This window comes from Mustela lutreola, chromosome 3, assembly GCF_030435805.1.
Source record: "Mustela lutreola isolate mMusLut2 chromosome 3, mMusLut2.pri, whole genome shotgun sequence".
Taxonomy (NCBI): domain Eukaryota; kingdom Metazoa; phylum Chordata; class Mammalia; order Carnivora; family Mustelidae; genus Mustela; species Mustela lutreola.
The window spans coordinates 33,928,117-33,952,568 of record NC_081292.1 but is presented as its reverse complement, the minus strand read 5'-3'; the positions used below and the strand labels follow the sequence as shown (position 1 = coordinate 33,952,568).

General features: G+C 36.0%; 1 protein-coding gene across 38 annotated transcripts in view; it reads left to right on the top strand.

The window, feature by feature from the left end:
* The window catches only part of RIMS2 (regulating synaptic membrane exocytosis 2), a 603,997-nt gene that overhangs the window by 176,284 nt on the left and 403,261 nt on the right, over nt 1-24,452 (top strand). For all 38 annotated transcript variants that reach the window (XM_059165830.1, XM_059165827.1, XM_059165815.1 and 35 more), the window contains one exon: nt 5,889-6,199. In XM_059165830.1, coding sequence (XP_059021813.1) covers nt 5,889-6,199 — 311 coding nt within the window. The remainder of the gene's footprint in view (nt 1-5,888; nt 6,200-24,452) is intronic.

Below are 24,452 nucleotides of genomic sequence, written 5' to 3'. Positions count from 1 at the left end.
AGACACAGAGACACCATGGCTCTGGTGACAGGAACACTTCGGGAGATGCTATGATTGAGCCTTCCCAGATTTCCAGGTCTTTTGAAGATCTTTTCTGAATCCTTGTTGTTTTTTCAAACACAGCCTGGGCCAGGGGAGAAGTAATTATCAAGGGATCTATGGTGTGAATGCATTAATTTTGTAGAATGTATCATAATTGTAATAGAAACAGTATTTGTGCAATTATTTGTTTTGCTTCTTGTCTCTCCCATGATACTTTAAAATCCCCAGTAAAGCCTAGGTCTCTTGAACTGTATTTACCAGCGCTTAGCATCGTGCCTGGCATATAAGAGGCATTTAGTGAATATTGTATGAATGAGTAAATAATTAATGAATTAGTGTTAATAGCTGTTTGCCCATCTATAAATACATTGGAATTTTATGGTCTGAATTAATTTTTATGATAAATTGCAGCTTCATCCAAGTTTACTTACTAATACTGAATGCAGTATTAATCTTTTAATACTACTGGTTGGATTAACAACTAGTTTTCTGTAAGAAAAAGCCCTGATTTGTGACATTTTCCAATTTCTGTTGTCTAAATATGCCTCCAGGGCTGATTTCAAGCTAAGCCATATTACTCTGTTGAATGTGGAGTTGGGAAGAAATGTGCACCTCCCGTTCTTACGACTTGGTGAAAGCTGGCTCCGGAACTCCTCTGAAGAGCTTTCATGCTCAAGTTTAGGAATGCATTGTTCTTCACATATGAAGATTGTGCTGGTGATACGCATTCAAGAACAGACAGTTTAAAAGGAGTCTCAATTTGCTAAGGGAATTCTATCAGCTGTGAAGGATAAACTCAAAACGTGTCGGTAGCTCAGTGTTATTGAAGTTTGTTTCTTATTTATGTCAAGTCCACATTGGTATGGCTGATCAGCAGACGGTTCTCTTCCAAGAGCTCATTCAGGGTTTTTTTTTTTGTTTTTTTTTTTTTGTTATCTTCTAGGTCTGGAGTGAAGGGCATGACAGTAGTATATGAGAGGTTTTTTTTTTTTTTTTTTTTTTTTTTTTTTTTTTTTTTTTTATTTGACAGAGAGAGGGCACAAGTAGGCAGAGCAGCAGGCAGAGGGAGAGGGAGAAGCAGTCTCCTCACTGACTGGGGAGCCCAGTGCAGCGCTCGATCCCAGGACCCTTAGATCATGACCTGAGCCAAAGGCAGACACTTAACTGACTGAGCCACCTATACACTGCATGTATGAGAGTTTTTTAATGGTTGGGGGAATGGCACACATCATTGCACTTACAATCAAATAGCCAGGACATAGTCGCATGGCCATGGCCGTCTCATGGCCATGGGAGGTTGAGAAATGCAGCATCCTAGAGGAAAAAGGAAATTAATTTAATAGTTAGCCAGGATCTTTCAGTTTTCTAGTCATAAGACAGATTAAGCTGATCAATTTATATTCTCTAATTATATTCTCTAATACATGCATTTATAAGCAGGCTGGCAATGATTAGAAGTGGAATCCCGTAAATTCTTTTATGTGTACGGCATTAGCTGCATCTTACGAGCTTGGTCTATGGTCTAACCAGCGATCCTTTGCTTCTCTGAATTACTCTATTTATTATCCCTATTGAGATGAAAATTAGTTTTGCAGAACTTTAAATTCTTTGAAATTACTGTATGCACTGGACACAATTTTGTTTTTCTTTTCTTTGGCTGTTTAGCGTAGCTGTTGCATTTATTATTTATATAATTTTAAAGAGATATTTCTATTTTCCTTAGTTTTCTTTCCTCTCCCTTTCAAACCCACCAAGGATGTTTGTAGAATGAAACGTATGATAAGAAGTGGCAAATTTGGGTCATTAGAGAGTATTCTGTCTCAATACTGTTATATGACTTTGGAAAATACGGCATATTTAGAAATGGAGGTAATAATACCTTAGAATTTTTAATCCTGTATGTCTTTGTATTCTCAGGGCCTCGGTGTTTTTGATATTCATGAAGATCAGCAAAACTAATAGGCCCTAACCATGGGTGTTCACAGGCATATATGTTACTAAGATTTTTTTTTTTTTAATTGTGCTATCTTAGTCCCCATACAGTACATCATTCGTTTTTTTTTTTTTTTTTAAAGATTTTATTTATTTTTTTGTCAGAGAGAGAGAGAGAGCAAGAGCGAGCACAGGCAGAGAGGCAGGCAGAGTCAGAGGGAGAAGCAGGCTCCCTGCAGAGCAAGGAGCCCGATGTGGGACTCGATCCGAGGACGCTGGGATCATGACCTGAGCCGAAGGCAGTTGCTTAACCAACTGAGCCACCCAGGTGTCCCACATCATTCGTTTTTGATGTAGGGTTTCATGATTCATTGTTTGCGTATAGCATCCAGTGCTGCATGGGATCGTGCCCTCCTTAATACCCATCACCAGGCTCACCCATTCCCCTACCCCTCTCCCCTCTAAAACCCTCAGTTGGTTTCCCGGAGTCCTTAGTCTTCCATGGTTCATCTTCCACTCCGATTTCTCCCCCTTCATTTTTCCCTTCCTTCCCCTAACGTCCTCCATGCTATTTCTTACATTCCACAAAGAAGTGAACCCATATGATAATTGTCTTTCTCTGCTCGGCTTTTACTAAAACCGCTTTCATCGTATGGTATACTTGCTGATTAACTTAATTGGTTAAAGGGTTTCATTAACAGAAGCCCTGTGATTTTGTTCCCAAATCAGTTTAATTTCATTTCATGGACACACACCTTACCTCTGGTAGACATTAATAATTTCCTAAGCAGTTAAAAGTCATCTCCTACGGACTCATGTACATGTGTGTGTAAGATGGAGTTCAGCACCCTCAGTTGAGAGGTTAAGTTGCTCTGTGTTTGGAGGACTTTGAGTAAAAGCGTCAATCTCTTTACTACTTCAAGTGAGTGGATTTGTTAACTGAGGTTTAAAGATTAACAAACTAGGAATCCATGAACGGAGGAGGTAGTACAAGAAGAAAAGGAGAGAGAATTGGGTGTTAGGATATGAGGATACTAAGAACCAGAAGTTGAGGATGGAACAGAACATCTAGTCAGAAAAGTAGCCGCCATTGTGGGTATCCCAGAGAGTATGGGGAGAGAATTAATACGGGGAGAGTCTTTAATAGGAATCGAACAGCATCCTTCAAGCCTTATACTCATTTAACTCATATTAATATCCCTGGGTGTTAACAGATGAGGAACAGATGAGTTCTTCCAAGTCTTGTTCTCATTTTGGGTTACACAGAAATGTTACTATTACCGTTTGTATGATGAATAGTTCATGCTGAGGTAAATCGGTGAGGCTACGTGTGGCCTTCTGCACTCACTGAGGAACACACATGTAACTCATCCCTCATATCCAGTTGGGAATCTCTGCTTCAGCCAGGGGTTCTCTAAGTTTATCTGGCATCAGAATCACCTATAGGATGTGGCCAAAAAAATCTCAGATTTTTGGGTCATGCCCCAGAATTTCTGATTCAGTAGTTCTGGAATGGGACCTGAGAATTTGCACTTCAGACAAGTTGCCAGGTGGTAGGGATCCATTGTCCCAGGGATAGGAACTTACTTATCTTGTGACAAATAATGAAACAGCAATAGGTTGTGTCTGCAGATGACTGTGACTGGATACTTGTCTGTCTCACAAACTCACTTCCGTTTTATCGTTAGTTACCAGGCACAAAGGGTATTATTCTCAGTACTCTGATGTATTCTAGGTGAAGTCACATGGTGAAATCATATAGCTTATCTTATCATTATAATATGAATAGCAATCTGCTTAAAAGAAGACAGAAAAGTTGAAATTCAAATTTATTTTAACATTATTTTGTGGTTCTATACTTAGTTTACTTTTCACATTTAAGAGAGAGCTGCAATACCAACATTTGTCACAAGATGGCATCAAAAGGCTAAAGATTTTGGTTGAAACTTCATTTTTGAGAGAGCTAGCTATTTCAGAGTATACAAACCAAAAGAAATTTGTACCCTGAGGTATATTTGTGTGTGTGTGTGTGTGTGTGTGTGTGTTTTGGTGAGATTTTGGTATTTTCATATCAAAAATGCTTTCTTATTTACTTATAAAGGTAATATAAGGCACATATGTTGACATTATTGCTGAGTAATTCTTTTGGAAATCAGTGAAACATAAATCTTAATGTAATAATATCCAGTATCTTATCATCTTTCCCCAGAAAGGATTTCAAAAGAATTCAAGTTAGTAAGCATTTAGAAGGTCTTACTATCCTGTGACTGATTGCATTTCTTTATGCAAATAGACTTTGTAAATCCTTCCCCAGTGAGCTTTGAATTTAGTGGGGTAGGGAAGAAATGTGTATACGGTTCAAAAAGATAACAAAGTAATATAATATTAAACAACGTTGTATGATATGAATTATACAAACAATATGAATGAGAATGAGGACAATAAAGCAAACATTTTAAATGGCATTTTATAAAAAAATCTTTGCATCAGTTGAAAATACCCTAATAAATCTTCCTTTTACTGTAGTTATCTATTTATTATTGTTATAACTTATTTAAACTATGAGGAAGTGTTGGCAATATTGAGAGCTCTTTCAGTATTTGACATAAACGTCAGAAAACCCTCACTTGAAACATGAACTCACCTTTTTTTTTTTTTAAAGATTTTTATTTATTTATTTATTTGACACAGAGAGAGAGAGATCACAAGTAGGCTGAGAGGCAGGCAGAGAGAGAGGGGGAAGCAGGCTCCCGCTGAGCAGAGAGCCCGATGCGGAGCTCGATCCCAGGACCCTGAGATCATGACCTGAGCCGAAGGCAGTGGCTTAATCCACTGAGCGACCCAGGCGCCCCATGAACTCACCTTTTATTTCATGAATAGATAATTTTATTTTTCCTGATACATTGAAAAAGATCTCTTAAAAGAAAGTGAAGGTTTTCTGGTCACAAAGATAGTAGTTAAGATATTCTTAGATTCCTGGAGTCTGAAAAACGTACTAAAAAATCAAGGGTAGGACGGTTGTTTCGAGGCGGTGGGGAGGGAGAAAGGGGATTTACTGTTTAATGAGTACAGATTTTGAGCTCTGCAACATGAACAAGTTTTGAAGATGTGTTTCACTGTTCTGTGAATATACTTTTGAACTGTGCACTTAAAAATGGTTAAAGAGGTAAATTTTTTAAATTACAAAATGTAAAAAAATAACAACAAGTATCCTTCTATAAATTATGAGCAACTAATAGGCTTATGTTGAGGATCAAAACTGTTCCTAGCTTTATTTTAGCCATTAAGAGCTACTTAAAAGGAATAAATACCCCTTCAAGAAGCTTATAATATAATTATTTGGTGATAGAATTTTAATATAATATTAGTAGGTAATCTACTAGAAGTCTAATATCTAATAAGCATTGTGTTAGACATTTTATATAAATTATTTCCAATCTTTAATTCTCAAAACAATATAGAAAAAAGTATTATCATCCCTATTTCCTTATTTTATCACTAAGGAAACCTTAATAGATATGAAGGTTCAGGACCTTGTTCAAGGTTACAGTTTCTATATTGGAGTTAGTATTTAAACCCAAGTCTGTCTAGCCTCAAAATCCATTTTCCCTATATTACACCATGCCCCTAATTTAAATAAAAAGCAATTAAAGAATACACGTAAACAACCAGTAATTTGGGACTCTCGTTTGGTATTTCTGCTGTCAGTTAACATTGCCTGTTTCATTGTAATTGTGCTGACAAAATGAAAAGATATGTGATATAATTAATGGTAGCAGTTAATCTGGATTATATTTTAATTTCAGGAAAGATAACCATTTGATTTTTTGTTGTTGGTTTGAACTGTCTTCTCTTTTGACTTGTGTTTAACTTTTGGAACCACTAATTTTTCTTCCCTGTGTATTCGTGTGCAGGTTATGTGGGTATGTAATTTGTGCCGAAAACAACAAGAAATCCTCACTAAATCAGGAGCATGGTTTTATAATAGTGGATCTAACACATCACAGCAACCCGATCAGAAGGTTCTCCGAGGACTGCGGAATGAGGAGGCACCTCAGGAGAAGAAAGCAAAAGTGCATGAGCAGGCCCAGTTCCAAGGACCCTCAGGTGACTTATCTGTACCTGCAGTGGAGAAAAGTCGCTCTCATGGGCTCACAAGACAGGATTCTATTAAAAATGGGTCAGGAGTGAAGCACCAAATTACCAGTGACATAGCTTCAGACAGGTAAACATTTTGTTTAATCTTTAGGTAAACATTCTTTTTATAACCTTCATTCCAAACAGAAATAAAAAATACATGAAATGTTGAGGCAACGAGTTGTCTAAATGTAATGTGAATGTCCGTGTGTTTTATATAAATCGGAAAGTGATGTTCAGGACTTGAGCTTCTAGAAGTTTGAACAATCTTAGGTTTATTCTGATTTTCCGGGATAAAGAAATCAAACAGAGGATTTATATAGAAGGCTGTTGGCATAGGAAAGACAGACTGGGGTAAGAGCAGTGGGAAGGAAGAAGAGGTGGTTGTAAGACATTTTAGAGAGGTTGCATCGAAGGAACTAGCTAGAGTTGGGGGTAAGGGAATGGGGAATGTTACTGATGTCCACCTCGGGCTGAAGGATGAGGTAGTTTTCCAGGCAGGTGGATCCAGACGAAAGGATTTCATGAATTTGCTGTGTTCGTGGGCTAACTCTGTTATTACTACTTGGGATCAATTCTATGGGCTTCTTCATGTTCAAAATGTTGGACTTTTATAAATAGAATTTATGGTCCTATATTTCCTACCTGTGGAAGGGGAGAATGAAACATTTTCATGGGAAGATTATTTTTCTATACCATATTCCTATTTGAATTGCAAATTTTTTAAAAAAAATCTGGTTTATGCTATTTCTGTCACCCAGAAGTGGGCAATAAATTTCTATGTGAATAAGTACAAAGTCATGCATTTGTGGAAAATCAAATCTAAAATTATACTCATAGGATGGTGGGTTCTGAGCACTCATTTGTCACAGGTAAGATAATTGGAAGTCACTTTATATAGTGCCTCAAATGTCATCCCGATGAATTGCTGTGTTTTATGAGAACTTTGCTAGTTCTTTTGAAAACTAGCAAAAGTGAAACAATGTAATTCTGTCTTTGGGCAAAATAATGGTGGTTTCACAGCTGAAATACTATAAACATGTCTCAGTGTAAAATCTCAGGAACCCCAAAATTTTAATTTTAGAGGACCATCTTCAATTGAGGTCCACGGTAAGCAGACAAAATATTTGGAAGGCAATTTCAGGCATGACCTGTAGGGGAGCAAGCAATGGTCTAGTTAAGAGAAAAAGCGCAATCCTAGGCACATTCAAGAACAGGTTATTTCTTATAGCCAACGTGTCTCAGTTTTACTTAGACACCTGGGAGTCAGGGTACAATGGCCTCGGCCTTATCCTATCTGATGGGCAAGGAGATTTGGGTATTTATCCCTATCTCTCCTTTGTTACTGGTTTAGGGTTGTTCTAGAGGGTGTTAACTCGTTTTGGAACTCACTGGCCAAGCATGTTCTTATGGCCAGAGGAAGCACTCAGGCAGAGTATTACAATATGGTAAGAAGACAGTGCTGTGTAGGGACTGGTGAAATGATGATGCCGTGTGAGTTGGGACAGTGGCAGTGTCTGCTACACAAGGACTTAAGAAATCAACAAAGCCTGTAAAATGGCACCGACAATAGTTGTGGTATCTGAATTTGGATGAAAAAATAGATGATTACCAGCGGAGGTAGGATTTTCAATGAAAGAATGAATGACTAAGTAAAATGGATAATGGGGACACAGATGCATTCTGCAAAAACTAGATAGATGTATGAGATAGTTTTCTTTGGAGTTTAGAAAGATGGTTTAGGAAGAATACAAGGAAATACCTGAAATACTGGATCACGTAATAGATTATGAAGTTGTGGGATGTATTTCATCAGGAAGTTGTAGATGTGAAAAATAAATCCAACAAGTTTATGAATGATTAATTCATCTTTGTGAGAAAGCTGGAATCATCTCTCTAATCTTTGAAGAAGGCGGTGATGAGAACAAATATATCTCTTTCAATATTATCTTTCAACTCTTCTTCTGTTGACAAAGTATTAGCCTGGATGAACAATAGAATCTGATCCATTGTGAGGAAGCAAGATATAGTACTCCTCCCTCCCCCTTCTTCTCTTTTGCCTGGTGGCTTTGGTACCATTACTAATAATTGTGTATCTTAATGACTCAAAGCATCCGGTAAGTACATCCTTCTTCTCCCAATCTCATATAAGTCAAACAAGTAGCTCCTTTTGTGTACAGGAATTACTCTAGTCAGGGAAGAAGTTAGAATTTAACATTAGATTTAGTAGTTATGCCTAGAAAATGGGATTAGTTATAAGTTGTAAAAGCTATTATTTGAAAAATACTTTCTCTTCAAAAATAATTCAGTTTTCCTTACCATAAGCAAAAAAGAGCATTTGTTTTATTATTTTTAAATATAGATTCTATAACAGTTTGCTATGTGTGCATTTAAGAACCTACTGGATTCTCTCCCCTAGACCATGGCATCAGCAGACTATGTCCCTGGGCCAAATCTGGCTTGCCACATTTTTTTTTTTTTTTTTGGTAAATGAAGATTTCCTGGAACACGGCCATACCTATTCATTTACTTAGTGTCTTTGGCTCTTTTCAGCTCCAGCTCCAGGGCTGAGTACTTTATAAGGGACTATATGGTTCTCAACAGCCTAAAATATTTACTCTCTGACTGTTCAAGAAATGTTAGCTAATTCCTACCCGAGAGAGTAGTTAGCTCTCTTGTTCTGTTGGTATGTCTGCTTTCTTTGCCCATTTCCTTTTGTTACTGTTTAAATCATTTCGGTTAAGCCTGTTTTATTGTAGCTCTACCACATCTTCTTTATCCAGTCATCTGTGGATGGACATCGGTTTTAGGCCTGTTTTTTTTTGTCCTGCTTTCCCCTCTCCCAGGCTCTCTTCCCTTCCTTTTTTCTCTGGGTCCCCATCTCTCTCTCTCTCTTTTTCTCTCCACATCTCTCTCTTTTCTTACCAGAATGATTCTTCTTGGGACTCCTGGGTGGCTCAGTTGGTTAAGCGGCTGCCTTCGGCTCAGGTCATGATCCCAGCGTCCTGGGATCGAGTCCCACATCGGGCTCCTTGCTTGGCAGGGAGCCTGCTTCTCCCTCTGCCTCTGCCTGCCATTCTGTCTGCCTGTGCTTGCTCTCGTTTCTCTCTCTATGACAAATAAATAATTCTTTAAAAAAAAAAAAAAGAATGATTCTTCTAGCAGTTTGAGCTGGACAGTGAAATGCCGCTACTGATAAGGAATATAATTTCAGTTTAAAGTATTATTAGTAATTTGTTTTGTCAGTATCATTCAGGCACTGGTAGCCTCAAAAAGAGAAGCTTCAGTTCAATTAATTTAAAACTCTATAGATCTTAGAATTGTGTTTGACAGATACAAAAGTAGTTACATTGTCTTCTTTTGAGGAGTTTTCATCTTTAATTACAGTAACTTTGATCTGTTTTATGACTTCTTTCTCCCCTGTTAGGTTTTAGCACAGTGCTTTCTTTACACATGAACCCTTCGTGTTCATTGAGTGAATGACTATCAATTGGCCCTAGATCCTGGCTTTGAGTTCATGAATATTTACTTACTTAGTTTATTTGTGAAAATGGCAAATTTTTTTTTGTCGATTTAGATGCAAAATATTGTTAGAAGTTTTCAAATATGCTTTTTATTTCAGAATAGGTTTTGAAATCACCATTAAAAAAAAAAAAATCATGTGCACTTTGCTTACCCTTTGTTATGTCCCTCAGGGAGGCCCAGTGGCTTCTCAGCCTTTCATTTACATACATATAATATGGGGATTTCATTAAAATATAGATTTGAATTTAGTAGTTCTGAGGTAGGACTGGATAATCTGTATTTTCACAAGCTTCTGAGGGATGCCATTACTTCTAGTGCAGGTTAGTAGTGAGGCAGTAGGGGATCTGAGAGGATCTCAGGGAGAGAAACACCAGTGGCGTTCAGTAGCTCAGTGGCAGTTGTCCTCTGTAGCTCTACCACTAGGAGGCACACCACTCAGCGAATACGGAAGGTTCCTAGAAGCAACGTAATGGTTCATTTGAATATATGGTTCCGACATACTTGTTGGATGGAGGACAGAGGTGGAAACCAGCTACCTGGTGGTGGATTGACTACATCCATGGAGCTTCAAGCTCCTACCTCCTTTATTATGACAGCGTGGCTGAGCATTTACTTATTTAAATATGTTTTATTTTTTATAAATTTATTTATTTATTTATAAATTTATAAAACCAATTTAAAAATAAAATTTAAAATTTAAAATTTAATTTAATTTAAAAATAAATTTTGAAAATAAAATTTAAAAATAAAAAATAAATAAATTTATTTTTTATAAATTACTTATTTCCTCATTATTATACAGTAGGGAATATCATATATATATATGTATATATCTATATACATATATAGATATATACCTGGGTTCATTTTCAGAGTGGTCAAGGGGATGTTACAGAATATTTGTTTTACAAAGAGGCCTTGGGTTGGAGGAGGATTGGGAACCGCTGTGGTAAGGAATCTAAGGTAGGATCTAGAGGAGGGTGGTTAAAATAATCATTAAAAAACTAAATTTCCAGAATGCCTGGGTGGCTCAGTCTGTTAAGCATCTGCCTTCAGCTCAGGTCATGATCCCACAGTCCTGGGATCCAGCCCCACATTGGACTCCCTGCTCAGCGGGGAGCTGGCCTCTCCCTCCGCTGCTCCCCTGCTTGTGCTCTCACTTGGTGTCAAATAAATAAAATCTTCTAAAAAAATAAAAACTAAGTTTTTGTTAAGAAAATAAAATTAAATATAAACTGAAATAAATTTGTCTTACAACATTTAGTTGACATTTTATACACTGAAATTATTTAAAAGTTGGGTGCTTTATAATATTCATAGTGGAAAATGGATAGTTAAAATTTAGGAAATAGTTAATTTTTTTCTTTTACATATAATTTTAGCATTTATTTAGCACTTCCTAGGACATTGGGAGAGGTTTAAAAGTAAGAAGTGTTAGTGCTAATTTGTTTGGTGGAAGGCATGAAAACTAGAAATCAGAAGGCATAGTTCTTAGTCATCTCTTTACTGTTGTCATTTGTAGATGTATATCTTTTGTGTCTCATTTTCTTATCTCTGAAATAAATAGGCAGTCTGCAGGATCTCAAAAAGACTTCCAGTTGTAAAATTCTTTGCTTTGTTGTATTTTAAGGTCTCTCCCATGCTATAAACTTAAACTATTCCCTTCCATTACTTTTTTCTTTCTTATAACTGGTAGTCTTATGTTAAATTAATAGAGGGTTATCTTCCATATTGTAATAACTCATTGTTATAATCTATTTATTCAATGGACATTTATCAAATTTCAGTTAAATATTATCTGTTACTATATGCCTCAAATAATTTTACCATGATTCATACATAAAACTAAATGTATCTGACATATTAGATTAAATCTCCAATAAGGACATTTTCACTCTGATCTTGTAATTATAGTATCATGTAATATTTAATCTTTATATATTACCATGTAATATTTCTCTATTTTCCCTACTTATTTATTCTATTATAAAACAAAAATTAATAATAGGAAAAAGTAACAGAGTTAACTGCTTCTAGTGGACTATGAAGCATTTTAAGAAACATAACTACAAACAAATAATATTTCATAGGCATCCCAGATTCTTAAGTATCTTTTTCTACATTTTACTTCTTAAATAATGACACTTAATGGAAGTACTGAGACACCTTATTATCATTTTTTTTTCTGGAATTTTGATTGAGAGTGGAAAACAAAAAATATCATGACTCAATTACATTTCAGTACATTCTGTTAGATGGTGAATATGCTACCAGCTGTAAGTGATGATAAGAGACTAATAAAAATGTAAGGTGATTATCTTGGATCAAAATGTAAAGTTTAAGGGCAAATTAAGTATAAGGAAAATTTAGTAGTTTGGTAATCACCATAATTTCCTTATTGTAGGATACTTATAACCTACCAAATACTTTCGTGATGCTTGGTTAGATAATTAATTTAAAAGTTTGATTCAAATTTCAGCTAGTTAACATACAGCATATTATTAGTTTCAGGTGTACAATATAGTGATCCCCTCCAACACCTGGTGCTCGTCACAGCCAGCGCCCTCCTTAGTCCCCATCGCTTATTTACTCATCCCCTCACCCACCGCCCCTCTGGTCAGCATCAGTTTGTTCTCTGTAGTTAAGAGTCTGTTTATTGGTTTGCCTCTCTCTCTTTGTCTCTCTCTCATTTCCCCTTTGCTCATTTGTTTTGTTTCTTAAATTCCCATATGAGCGAAATTATATAGTTGTCTTTCTCTAACTTACTTCTCTTAGCATAATACTCTCTAGCTCCAACCACGTTGTTGCAGATGGTAAGATTTCATTCCTTTTATGGCTGAGTAATATTCCACTGTGTGTGTGTGTGTGTGTGTGTGTGTGTGTGTGTGTGTGTACTGTATCTTCCTTATGCATTCTTCAGTTGATGGACACTTGAGCTCTTTCCATAATTTGGCCATTGTAGATAATGCTGCTATAAACATTGGGGTACATGTATCTCTTTGAAGAACATTTTTTTTTTTGTTCTTTGTTCTTTTGTTCTTTGCTGCATCATAGGATAGTTCTATTTTTGGCTTTTTCAGGAACCTCCATACTGTTTTCCAGAGTGGGTGCACCAGTTGGCATTCCTACCAACAGTATAAGAGGGTTCCCCTTTCTCCATTTCATTGCCAACACCTATTGTTTCTTGTGTTGTTGACTTTAGACATTCTGATTGGTGTGAGGTGATATCTCATTATAGTTTCGATCTGTGTTTCCCTGATGATAAGTGATGCTGAGCATTGCTTCATGTCTGTTGACCATTTATATGTTTCCTTTGGAAAAATATCCATTCATGTTTTCTGCCTATTTTTTAATTGGAGTATTCATTTTTTGGGGTATGGGGTTTTATAAGTTCTTCACATATTTTGGATACCAACCCTTTATCAGTATGTCACTTGCAGACATCTTCTCCCACTCTGTGAGTTGCCTTTTAGTTTCATCAATTTTTCTTTGCTGTGCATCATTTGATTATTTTAAAGTAAAAGTAATAGTTAAAATATAAGATTTTTGCTTCCAGTATAAATAGAACAATAGGATTTTTGATTTACCCTTCAGTCTGAGATACCTGAATAAATAGACAATATATTTGGAACTGTATTTTTAGAAATTGGACATCAGGCAATAAAGGAGAGAGTAATACCTGAGAGATGGAAAATAAAGTGAACCCCATGATTGTCCTAGCATGCTGTTTTGAGAGAGTTTATAGGCTGTTGCACAGGGAGAAGAGTACAGGCAGAGCCCAGATGTCTTCCTGTGTTGAGGAGACAGTTCTGAGGGCTTGGGGAGACCAAGGCAGCCATAGTTTGCTAGACAGAGTACCAGAGAGGAAAGAGAGGAGCAGAAAGATACCCTGGAGATCTGAAGAGGGTTCTTTTTGTGTATTCAGTGGACTAACGATTGGCACATGTGTGAAGAAACTATTTTAGGCCAGAGAGGATCATCCAAATGATTAGAGAACACTGTCCTGCATTCACATAGGACCAAGAATAGTGTTTATTCCCAGCAGCCAGACTAGAAAACCTCAAGATTCCTAGAATATTGGGTAGAGTAGTTCAGAAAGTTTTATCTCAACAGTGGGGGATAATTAATGCTAACATGAGCACTGCTGTGGGACAGAATAGCCAATCATAAAAGCAAGACCTGGCCTTTCAGGCTGTTTGCAAGTAATTTTACTGCCTCCCAGAAGTTCAGGAATGTTTATAGGAATACAAAAATATCCAGTACCCCACAAGACAAAATTCAAGGTGTTTGATATCCAGTCAAAGATAACCAAGTACAAAATGGCAGGGAAACACAATCCGTAATGGGAAACTAACCAGACACTGGACATCAATCCAGAAGTGATAGAGATATTAGAATTAGCAGGCAAGAACTTTAATATTGTTATTATAATTGTATCCCATACAATTTAAAAGAGTAGAGATAAGTAATATAGAAAAATAAAACCCAGGTTAAGCCTGTAAAGGGGAGAATTATAATATCTGAAATGAAAAATATACTTGATAGGGATAATGGAAGATTAGGTCCTGAGGAAGAAAGGGTTACTGAATTGAAGACAAACAGAAATAATGCAAAATGAAATACAGGATAAAAATGAATACATAGTTTAAAAAGCAAAAGAACATCATTAGTCCTGGGATTGTATCAAGCATTTGGTATATGTGTAATTGGGTGGTCCTTGAAGGAGAGGAGAGCGTGAAGGGCGCTAAGAAAAATTGGAAGAAATAGTGGTCGAATGTTTTCTCTTTCTCCAAATTTATATTTAAATCCCAGTTATTTAACATACAGTATAATATTAGTTTCAGGTGTAGAATTTTGTGATTGATCACTTACGTACAATACCCAGTGCTCATCACAAGTGCCCTCCTTAATCCCCATCACCTATTTAACTGCACCCTCTCCCCCACTGGTAACCATCAGTTAAACCCATTTTAAATATAAAGACAAATATAGTGAAAAGTAAATGAATGGAAAAGTTACACCATGCTAAAACTACTTATATAGCCAGAAAGAAAGCTGGACTGGTTATACTAAGACCAAAGTAGATATCAGAGTAAACAATATTACCAGGAATGAAGAATGTTGTTTCATAATGAAAAAGGTCATTTAATCACGAGAGCTATTAGCAGACCTTCAAAATATATGATAAAACTGTAAGGAGAGATTGGGCAAATCCACAGTTGTCGTTGGAGATTTCAATACTCTTGTCTTAAAAACTAATAGACCAAATAGGCAGAAAATCAGCAAAGATAGAGTAATCTTGACAATAGTATCAAACAAGCTGGCCTAGCTGATGTTTATAGAACAGTCCACTAAAACAATGGCAGAATATTCAGTCTTATTAGGGATTCATAGAACTGTTACCAAGATAGATATTCTAGCCATGAAACAAGCCTCATTAAATTGAAAGGAATCCAAGTAATAAAAAATCTGTTCGCTGATCACAGTGGAAATAAATTAGAAATCAGTAATAGAAAGAGCTATGAAAAAGTCTCCCAATATTTGGGAGCTAAATAATGTACTTTTAAATAACCTAACAATTGAAGAAGATTTCAAAAGAGAGCATAGAAAACATTTTTAACTGAATTAAAATGAAAACACAGCACAAAATTTGTAGCCAGCCCCTAAAGCAGTACTCAGGACAGAATTTATAGCAGTAGGCACCTATATTAGAAAATAGGAAAGATCTCAAAGCTTTGATTTCAGCATCTACCTTAAGAAACTTAGAAAAGTAAATTAAACCCAAGTAAGCAGAATAAAGAAAACAATAAAAATGAGAGCAGATATCAGTGAAAAAGAAAATAGAAACAATAAAGCCAAAAGCTGATTCTTTGAGAAAATCAATACAGTCCCTAAACCTCTAGACAGACTAATTGGGAGAATAAAGAGAAGATAGAAATTACCTGTATCATGAACAAGAGAGATGACATCACCATGTATTTCAGTGTTATTAACATGCCAAAAAGGAAATACTTTGAAAAACTTTGTTCTTCCTACAAAATAGACATATTAGGTGAACTGAACACATTCCTTGAAAGACACAAATCACCAAAGCTCACCCAAGAAATGGGTAGCTTAAATAACCTTATGTACTAAAGAAATTGTATTTGTGGGGCGCCTGGGTGGCTCAGTGGGTTAAGCCGCTGCCTTCGGCTCAGGTCATGATCTCAGGGTCCTGGGATCGAGTCCCGCATCGGGCTCTCTGCTCAGCGGGGAGCCTGCTTCCTCCTCTCTCTCTCTGCCTGCCTCTCTGCCTACTTGTGATTTCTCTCTGTCAAATAAATAAATAAAATCTTTAAAAAAAAAAAAAAAAGAAATTGTATTTGTGGTTAAATATCTTCCCACAGGGTCACCTGGGTGGCTGTCAGTTAAGCAGCTGCCTTTGGCTCAGGTGATGATCCCAGGGTCCTGGGATTGAGTTCCACATCGGGCTCCCTGCTCAGTGGGGAGTCTGCTTCTCCCTTTCCCTCTGCCTGCTGCTCTGCCTACTTGTGCTCGCTCTCTCTCTCTCAAATAAATAAATAAATAAAGTCTTAAGAAAAAAAAAAAAACAAAACCCTTTTCACAAATAAAACTATGTACCTGATGGCATCACTGGTGAATTCTAACACTCTTTTCAGGAAATCATGCCATTTCTACATAAAAAAATTAAAAATTAAAAATTAAAGAGGAGGGCATATTTCTCTACTCCTCTTAGCTAACATTAAATTGATACCAAAACCAAAACCAAACTACAGATGAACATCCCTCATAAATAGAAATGCAAAATTTCAGAACAAAATTTAGCAAATTGAATCCATCAAAATCTTAGAAGGCTAATACATCATGACCACTTGGGGTTTATCTCAGGAGTATAGTTTAACATTTGAGGATCATGGTAATTCATCATTTTAACAAAATAGAAACTGTATTATTTTAATGGATACAGAAAAATCATTTGACAAACTTCAACATCCATTTTTTTTTTAAATATAATTTTTTATTTTTTATAAACATATATTTTTATCCCCAGGGGTACAGGTCTGTGAATCACCAGGTTTACACACTTCACAGCACTCACCAAAACACATACCCTCCCCAATGTCCATAATACCACCCCCTTCTCCCAAACCCCCTCCCCCCAACAACCCTCAGTTTGTTTTGTGAGATTAACATCCATTTTTAATAAAAACTTCCAGCAAACTAGGACTAGAAAAGAACTTTCTTAACCCAAGCAAATGTATTTATGGTGATTCTGCAGCTGATACCACATCTATTTGTGAAAAATCAATACTTTCCTCTGAAATCAAAAACAAAACAAGGAGGCCCATTTTTATATGTCTAATCAACACTGTAGTAGAGTTTTTAGTCAGTGAAATAAGACTAAAATAAGTAAATAAACGCCATCCAGATTGAAAAGAAAGAAATATTTTGGTTTACAGAGTACATGACTGCCTTTATAAGAAGAATCAGAGTTGTCTGTAAGAATGCTATCAGAACTAATAAGTGAGTTTAGCAAGGTGGCAGAATATATCAGATAACCGTTTTTATTTTTAAATACCAACAAAGAACAACTTGAAAATGAAATTTAAAATATTATGATTTATAAGAGCTTAAAAATATGAACTACATTTTCTTTCTTTCTTTTTTTTTTTTTTTTTTTAATTTGACAGAGAGAGAGAGAGAGAGATCACAAGTAGGCAGAGAGAGAGGAGAAAGCAGGCTCCTCACCAAGCAGAGAACCCGTTGCAGGGCTTGATCCTAGGACCCTGAGATCATGACCTGAGCCAGAGGCAAAGGCTTTAACCCACTGAGCCACCCAGGTGCCCCATGAAATACATTTTCACTAACACCAACTGACTGAAGTACTTAGATATAAATCTGACGAAATATGCATGGGATCTGTATGCTGAAAACAATGAAATGCTGATGAAAGAAGTAAATGTTTTGAATAAATGATGAGATATACTGTGTTCATAGATTAAAAGACTAAATATTGTTAAGATGTCATTTCTCGCTAGTTGAATCTATATATACAAATAGATTCTAAAATTTATATAGAAGTGTTTGGAATAGCCAAAACAGCTTTTAAAAAGAATGAAGATAGAAGCCTAACACTCAGTGATTTAAAGACATGATAAACCTACAGAAATTAAAATAGTGCAGGGTTGACTTAAATAAACACACATAGATCAGTGAAATGGAATGGAGAGCCCATACATAGACCCACACATACATTGACAACTAATTGTTTTTATTAATATATGATGTATTATTTCCTTCAGGGGTACAGGTCTGTGAATCATCAGGCTTACACATCTCATCGCACTCACCATAGCGCATACCCTCCCCAGTGCCTATTTGACAACTAATTTTGACATGCAAAGGCAAATTGGTAAAGAAAGGATAGTCTTTTTAAGCAAATGGTACTGGAACAACTGAATACCCACTAAAAAAAAAAAAGGAGTTTGAAGTTTACTTTTTTACCATATAACCATAAGTGAAAATGGATCATAATCTAAATGTAAACCTAGAAGTATAAAACTCCTAGAGAAAATATCGGGGAAAATTATTGTGATGTTTGTTTAGGCTAAAACTATATAGCTTTTGGGAGGAACTAGAGGAGAATATCTTCACGACTTTAGGGCAGGCAGTGTTTTCTTAGAGATCTAGAAAACACTAATCATGGAAAAAAATGACAAGTCAGGCTTCATCAAAATAAGAACTTCTGCTCATCAGAAGACATTGTTAGTAAAATGTGTAATCAATTTGTATTTCAAGAAATTTGAAGACAAAATATTTGCAATACATGTAGCTTAAAAAGGAATATAATGAACATTTACATTTAAATGATAAAAATAGCCCCAAATTTAAAAAATTGGAATAAACTCTTCACAAAAGAAAATATGTGAATGGTTAATAAACAGAAAAAAAAATGTCTAGTGTTTTTAGTCATTTGTGAGATGGAAATCAAGACTGCAGTGAGATAGTGTGATTCACTCACTAGGAAGGCTACAGTTTAGAACAACAAAAAGCTGATATCACATAATATTTGTGAGGACTTAGAGCAAATTGGACCCCTATTTCTTTCTAGTGAGAGTGTAAAACATGGGAAATGGTATGGGTGTTTTGGAAAAATCTGACAGTTTCTTATAAAACTAAATACACATGGGGGTGGCTCAGTCGGTTTAGCCTCTGATTCTTGGTTTTGGCTCAGGTCATGATCTCAGGGTCATGAGACTGAGCCCTGCGTTGGACTTTGTGCTCAGGAGGGAGTCTGCTTGAGATTTTCTCTCTTCTCCTCTCTACTCGCCCCCCACCCCGCCCAGTAAATAAATAAGTCTTAAAAAACAACAACTAAATATACACTTAGCCTGTGACTCAGTAAGTCAACTTCTGGGTATTAACCTAAGAAAAAATGAAATTGTATGTCTATAAAAATACTTCTGTAATAATGTTTATAGCAGCTTTATTCTTAGTAGTTTGGAAATGGAAACTTCCCATATGTCCATCATTCAGGAGAATGAATAAACAAATTGTGGTATATTCAAATAAAATGAGGGAACTATTTACATGCACTGAAACATGGATAAGTCTCAAAACTATTGTGCCGAGTAAAAGAAGCCAGACATAAAAGAGTAACATATTCTATAGCTCCATTTATATGAAGTTTAAGAAGAGACAAAACAAATGTGTAGTGGAAGAAATTACATCAGCGCTTTCCTTGTGGGAACTTTCGGGAGTGAGAGAGATGTTGTGTTCTTGACAGAGATGTGGGTTATGAGTTCTGTATATTCGTCAATAGCTATTGAAGTGTAGCACTTAAGATTTGTGTACTTTTTACCTGAAACCAATCTCATACTATATGCAAATGAATAAAAATTTAAATAAAAATTAGAAAAAAATGAAGAACAACAAAAAGATTTGTGTACTTTTAACTGAATGTAAATTATTTTCCAATAACCAAATTAAAAGAGAATTATGTGCATAATTGCCATATTAAAATTTTTTATCTTTAAAATTTTTTCCAGTTTTATTGAGATATAATTGACATGTAACATGGGATTAGTTTGTGTACAATATAATGGTTTTATGTATGTGGGTATTGTAAAGTGAGTATCAAAATCAGTTTCATTAACATCCTTCACCTCACACAATATATTTTCTTCTTGTGAAGAGAACTTTTAAGATATACTGTTATGTTTGTGACATTTTTAAATTGCTGATTTCATTGAAAAAAATTTTTTTAAGGTCTTAACCATTTATTTGTCAGAGAGAGCATGCATGAGCAGCGGGGGTGACAGACAGAGGGAGAAGCAGGCTTCCCACCTGAGCAAGGAACCCGATGTGGGACTTGATCTAAGGACCCTGGGATCATGACCCGAGCTGAAGGCAAATGCTTAACTGGGTGACTGAGTCACCCAGGCATCCTGTTTTCATTGAAATTTTATTGGTACTAAGTATTTTTTTTTTTAAAGATTTTATTTATTTATTTGACAGACAGAGATCACAAGTAGGCAGAGAGGCAGGCAGAGAGAGAGAAGGAAGCAGGCTCCCCGCGGAGCAGAGAGCCTGATGTGGGGCTCGATCCCAGGACCCTGAGATCATGACCTGAGCTGAAGGCAGAGGCTTTAACCCACTGAGCCACCCAGGTGCCCCTGGTACTAAGTATTTAAGATTTATTATGAAATTGGATTAAAAATAATAAATTTTTCTTCATAATCAACCGTTCGACAATGGTTCCTTTCAATGTATTCAGAGATGCCTATATTTATAGAATGCTAGAAGTGGACCTAGAACCAAATCATTTGTATTTAGAATTTATCAAGTGTGGATTACATATGATTTAGGGACTGTGTGCCTATGTCTGTGAGCTGTTTTCTGAAATGGTGCCATAGTTCTTATGAATCTTATTCCAGCTCATTACCTGAGATCTTATTCCAGCTCATTACCTGAGGGAAAAGTAACATGGAAATGAAAGAAGATAAAAAGATACAAAGGGAAATAATTTTATTTTTAAAAAAGATTTTATTTTTTGATGGTGGGGGAGAGAGAGAGAGAGAGAGAGATAGAGAGATAGCAAAGCAGGAGAGCACCTGAGGGAGAGAGAAGCAGACTCCCCGCTGAGCAGGGAGCCTGAGGGAGGGCTCCATCCCAGGACCCTGGGATCATGACCCGAACTAAAGGTAGACGCTTAGTGGACTGAGTCACCTAGGTTCCCCAAGGAAAATAATTTTAAAAAGGGACTCAAAGGTTGTGCCTGGGTGGGTCAGTCAGTTGGGCATCTGCCTCTAGCTTAGGTCATGGTCCCAGGGTCCTTGGACAAGCCCTGCATCAGGCTCCCTGCTTAGTGGGGGGGGGGGGGTGGTTGGGGCTGCTTCTCCCTTTCCCTTGGCCTGCTGCTCCCCCTGCTTGTGCTCTCTCTCTCTGTCAAATAAATAAATAAATAAATAAATAAATAAAATCCTTAAAAAAAAAAAGGGAATTAAAGTATGGTTAAGAGAGTAAGAAAGATTAATTATAAAGAGCTAAGGAACTAGAAAAGATAAAGCTCTGATGGTTGCCTTGGGAGAAAGAGGAATCTTAGTAACTTGGAAGGAAGCAAGTAGTAGCTTTATAACCTTTATTCCTAGATATTTCTTTTTATAGTTTTTTAGAATATCAGACGAAACAAAAAGGCAGCAAAGATGGCTGTGTGTTTGGTGCCACTTCCACTGAATTATGCACATTCAATAAATACTTGGAACAGATGATGAATGATTGAAAATTATCATACTAATGTGTTGAACATGACTGATGTCATTTCTGTAGCATCTTTGTCTTTTATTGGCAGAATGATCAAACCATACACTTGAAGACGTATAATGACATTTTCCAATATAGCCAGCACTTGAGACCTATTTTTAAGAATATGATATGAGCTCTGAAAGGCAAGCTATGTCTTTTTTAAAAAAAGAATGTTTAACATATTATAATTGGTTTGACAGTGTAAAAGTCTCTTCTCTTGGAATAAATAACTTTAACAGTTTTAGTGTCAATATTTAGATGAAAAAGAATTTTTAGTTCTATTTTCAACTGAATTAAACTTGAACCATTCTCCAGTTTCCTTCCTTTAAGTGACCTATAAAAGGAATCGCAATGTGTGCCAGTTTGCTTAGGATGGTCCCAGTTTGCACCTGTTCTCTCCTGGCAGCCTGCAAAGGTTGGCATTTATCCTGCATTTATTTTATATGAAGTGTTTCATTAACAGTTGCACTAAAATAAGTTGGGGTAAGTTTGGTAGGTCTCCACTTTGTACTTACAGCTCCTGACATGATTTCATTGTGTGGGATGCCTATCCTGTGAACACAGTTCTCATCTGAAATGCAACCACCAAGAATCCATCTTTCCCCCAACTTTGCAGACACAGGATAGCAAATGTTTCTCTTTTAAGAGCAGGTGAGGCGCTCACTGACAAAACAAAGTGTGATCTAAAGGTCACTGGTGGGGGTGGGGGAAGTACTTGACATGACTGTTCCACTTGCTCTTTGGTCTCGAGGACACTTTTGTCATGGCTCATTCTTTAGCATGTGAGATGCAGGAAGAAAGGTATGTGGGAGACTTTAGAAATTAGAGTTGAAGTGTATGTACAGAAGCACGTGCGGGAAATAGACACTGAACAGTTTTGTCGTAGTGTATAGAAGGTAGCCTGAGTGTTTTTTCCTGCAGTGGTATTGTCATTTATTGTATAGTATAAACATACAACTATTTATATATTTTATTATTTTATAGTTTTTAAAAACTTTGTGGTATTTCATCAGCAAGGTGCTAAAAAAAGAAAATGCATTTTTATGGATGAATGTGTAATTCGCACAAACTTTTGTTTCATTTGCCTTCCACTAGGGGGCCTGTAGTCACTGAAAACATACATTAAAAAAAGAAAAGAATATCCCGCAAAGAAGGAACATCTATTTTAGAAGTCCGTTATTTTAGATCTAAAGATGACAAAATCATCCTTACAGATACGGAAGGTGTATTTTACATGCCATTCTGTCAAGCATGACTTTTTCTTTTGGTGACTTTTCTTTAAAACTCATTTTAGTTGTTTTCAATTCCAAGTTGCGTGTGTGTGTGTGTGTGTGTGTACACCCTGCAAGCAAACTCCATTAAAAGAACTTCACTGAACCAATAAATGCTGAAATTCTAAAAAGCATTTAAAAGACATAACTTTTCTCTATAAAAGTAAGGGAGGAATTGAACAAATTAAAGAAATTTCCGATGCAAGAGTCAAGTGTATCTTCTTCATCAATGTATTTCTGGCACTTTGCAGTAATTGACATATATTAGTACTAAGTGAATAGTTGTTGAAATACTGAATGAATAGAGTAATAAAAGAGCTTAAGATAAAGGGAAATGAGTCATAAGTGTTTCGCAATGTCTGACAGAACCCCAGTAAAAGAATGGACTCAAATACTGTGAACTCTATCTCAAGGTCTTGTCTCTGTTTCTTAGCCTTTTTGTGTTACTCTTATGCTCTCCAAAAAGGTTTTCACTGCTCGACTGTTCTGCATGGTGGAAAAAATGACCGTGCATAGAAATTTGTTAAATAATTGAATGAAAGGGCTGTCGTATTAGACTTCATATTGGAAATTAGTACATTACTGGCATATGTGTTTTACATAATGCTTTGGGGATTCATATGATAAGTTCACATAAAGCTATAGAGAGAGATTCAGTAGTCAAGAAATGAAACTTTGCTATGAAAATATGGTTAAGGTCCAAGATAACACATAGTTGAACTGAGATTTATGTTAATTGGGGTTGACATAGATAGAACATAATTATAAACTCTGCCATTTGAAAGCTTTTAAAATGTCTTACCATTTGATTATGTACATAATAGTACACATATAAAAGTATTTTAGAATGGGCTATAGGCATTTTGATCTGACACTAAATATCAAAATATCTTGCCTGTGGACCATGAAAAGATTACCCTGCCTGAAAAGGATACAAATAGATTTTTATGTTATGTGCCTCAAACTGGGTGCAAGGCAAGAGTAACAACTTCTGAACTCACTTATGCCATAAAATTTGGAGTTATCCTGTCTTCTGATATTAAATCTTGCCATAGCTTTGATATCTTGAAAAAGTTTACCGTTCTTCATAGGTTAGAAGTAAAAAAATGAAATATGAGAAGTTTATATGTTTAGTAAAATTAGATTAAATTATTTTTTTTCTTTAGCAGCAGGTGTTAGAAATTCTTTGTTCAAAATGACTTCTTATTATTGTGATAGAGATGGCTTTGATAGCACTTGAAAAACTGCCATGCTGATTTAAAATACAGTTTAAGATCTGGTTCATGATTACCCTGATTTTTTGATATACATTTTCTTTTTGAATTCTTGTTTTCTAGACTAAATTGTAAGACCTCTGAGCTCATGGAGAAGGATTTTCTTATGTTCAAGGTATACTTCTCTGTGGGATCTCCCTAGTCTGTATTTCTGTTCCATAACCTAGACACTCAGTTTCTTTTTCCTCAGTAACCACTGTTACTATTTTTGTTTATATATATTTTTATACATATTCTCTGTACGCATGGGGATATATATATATTTTGTATATGTTTATTCCTTTAAAATGATACATACATATGTGTGCATATATTTTTATCTTTTTTCACTTAACAGCATATATTGGAGATCTCTTTTTTTTTTTAAGATTTTTATTTATTTTTTTTGACACAGAGTGAGTGAGACAGAGAGCAAGCGCAAGCATGGGGGGGAACAGCAGGCAGGGGAGAAGCAGGCTCCCTGCTG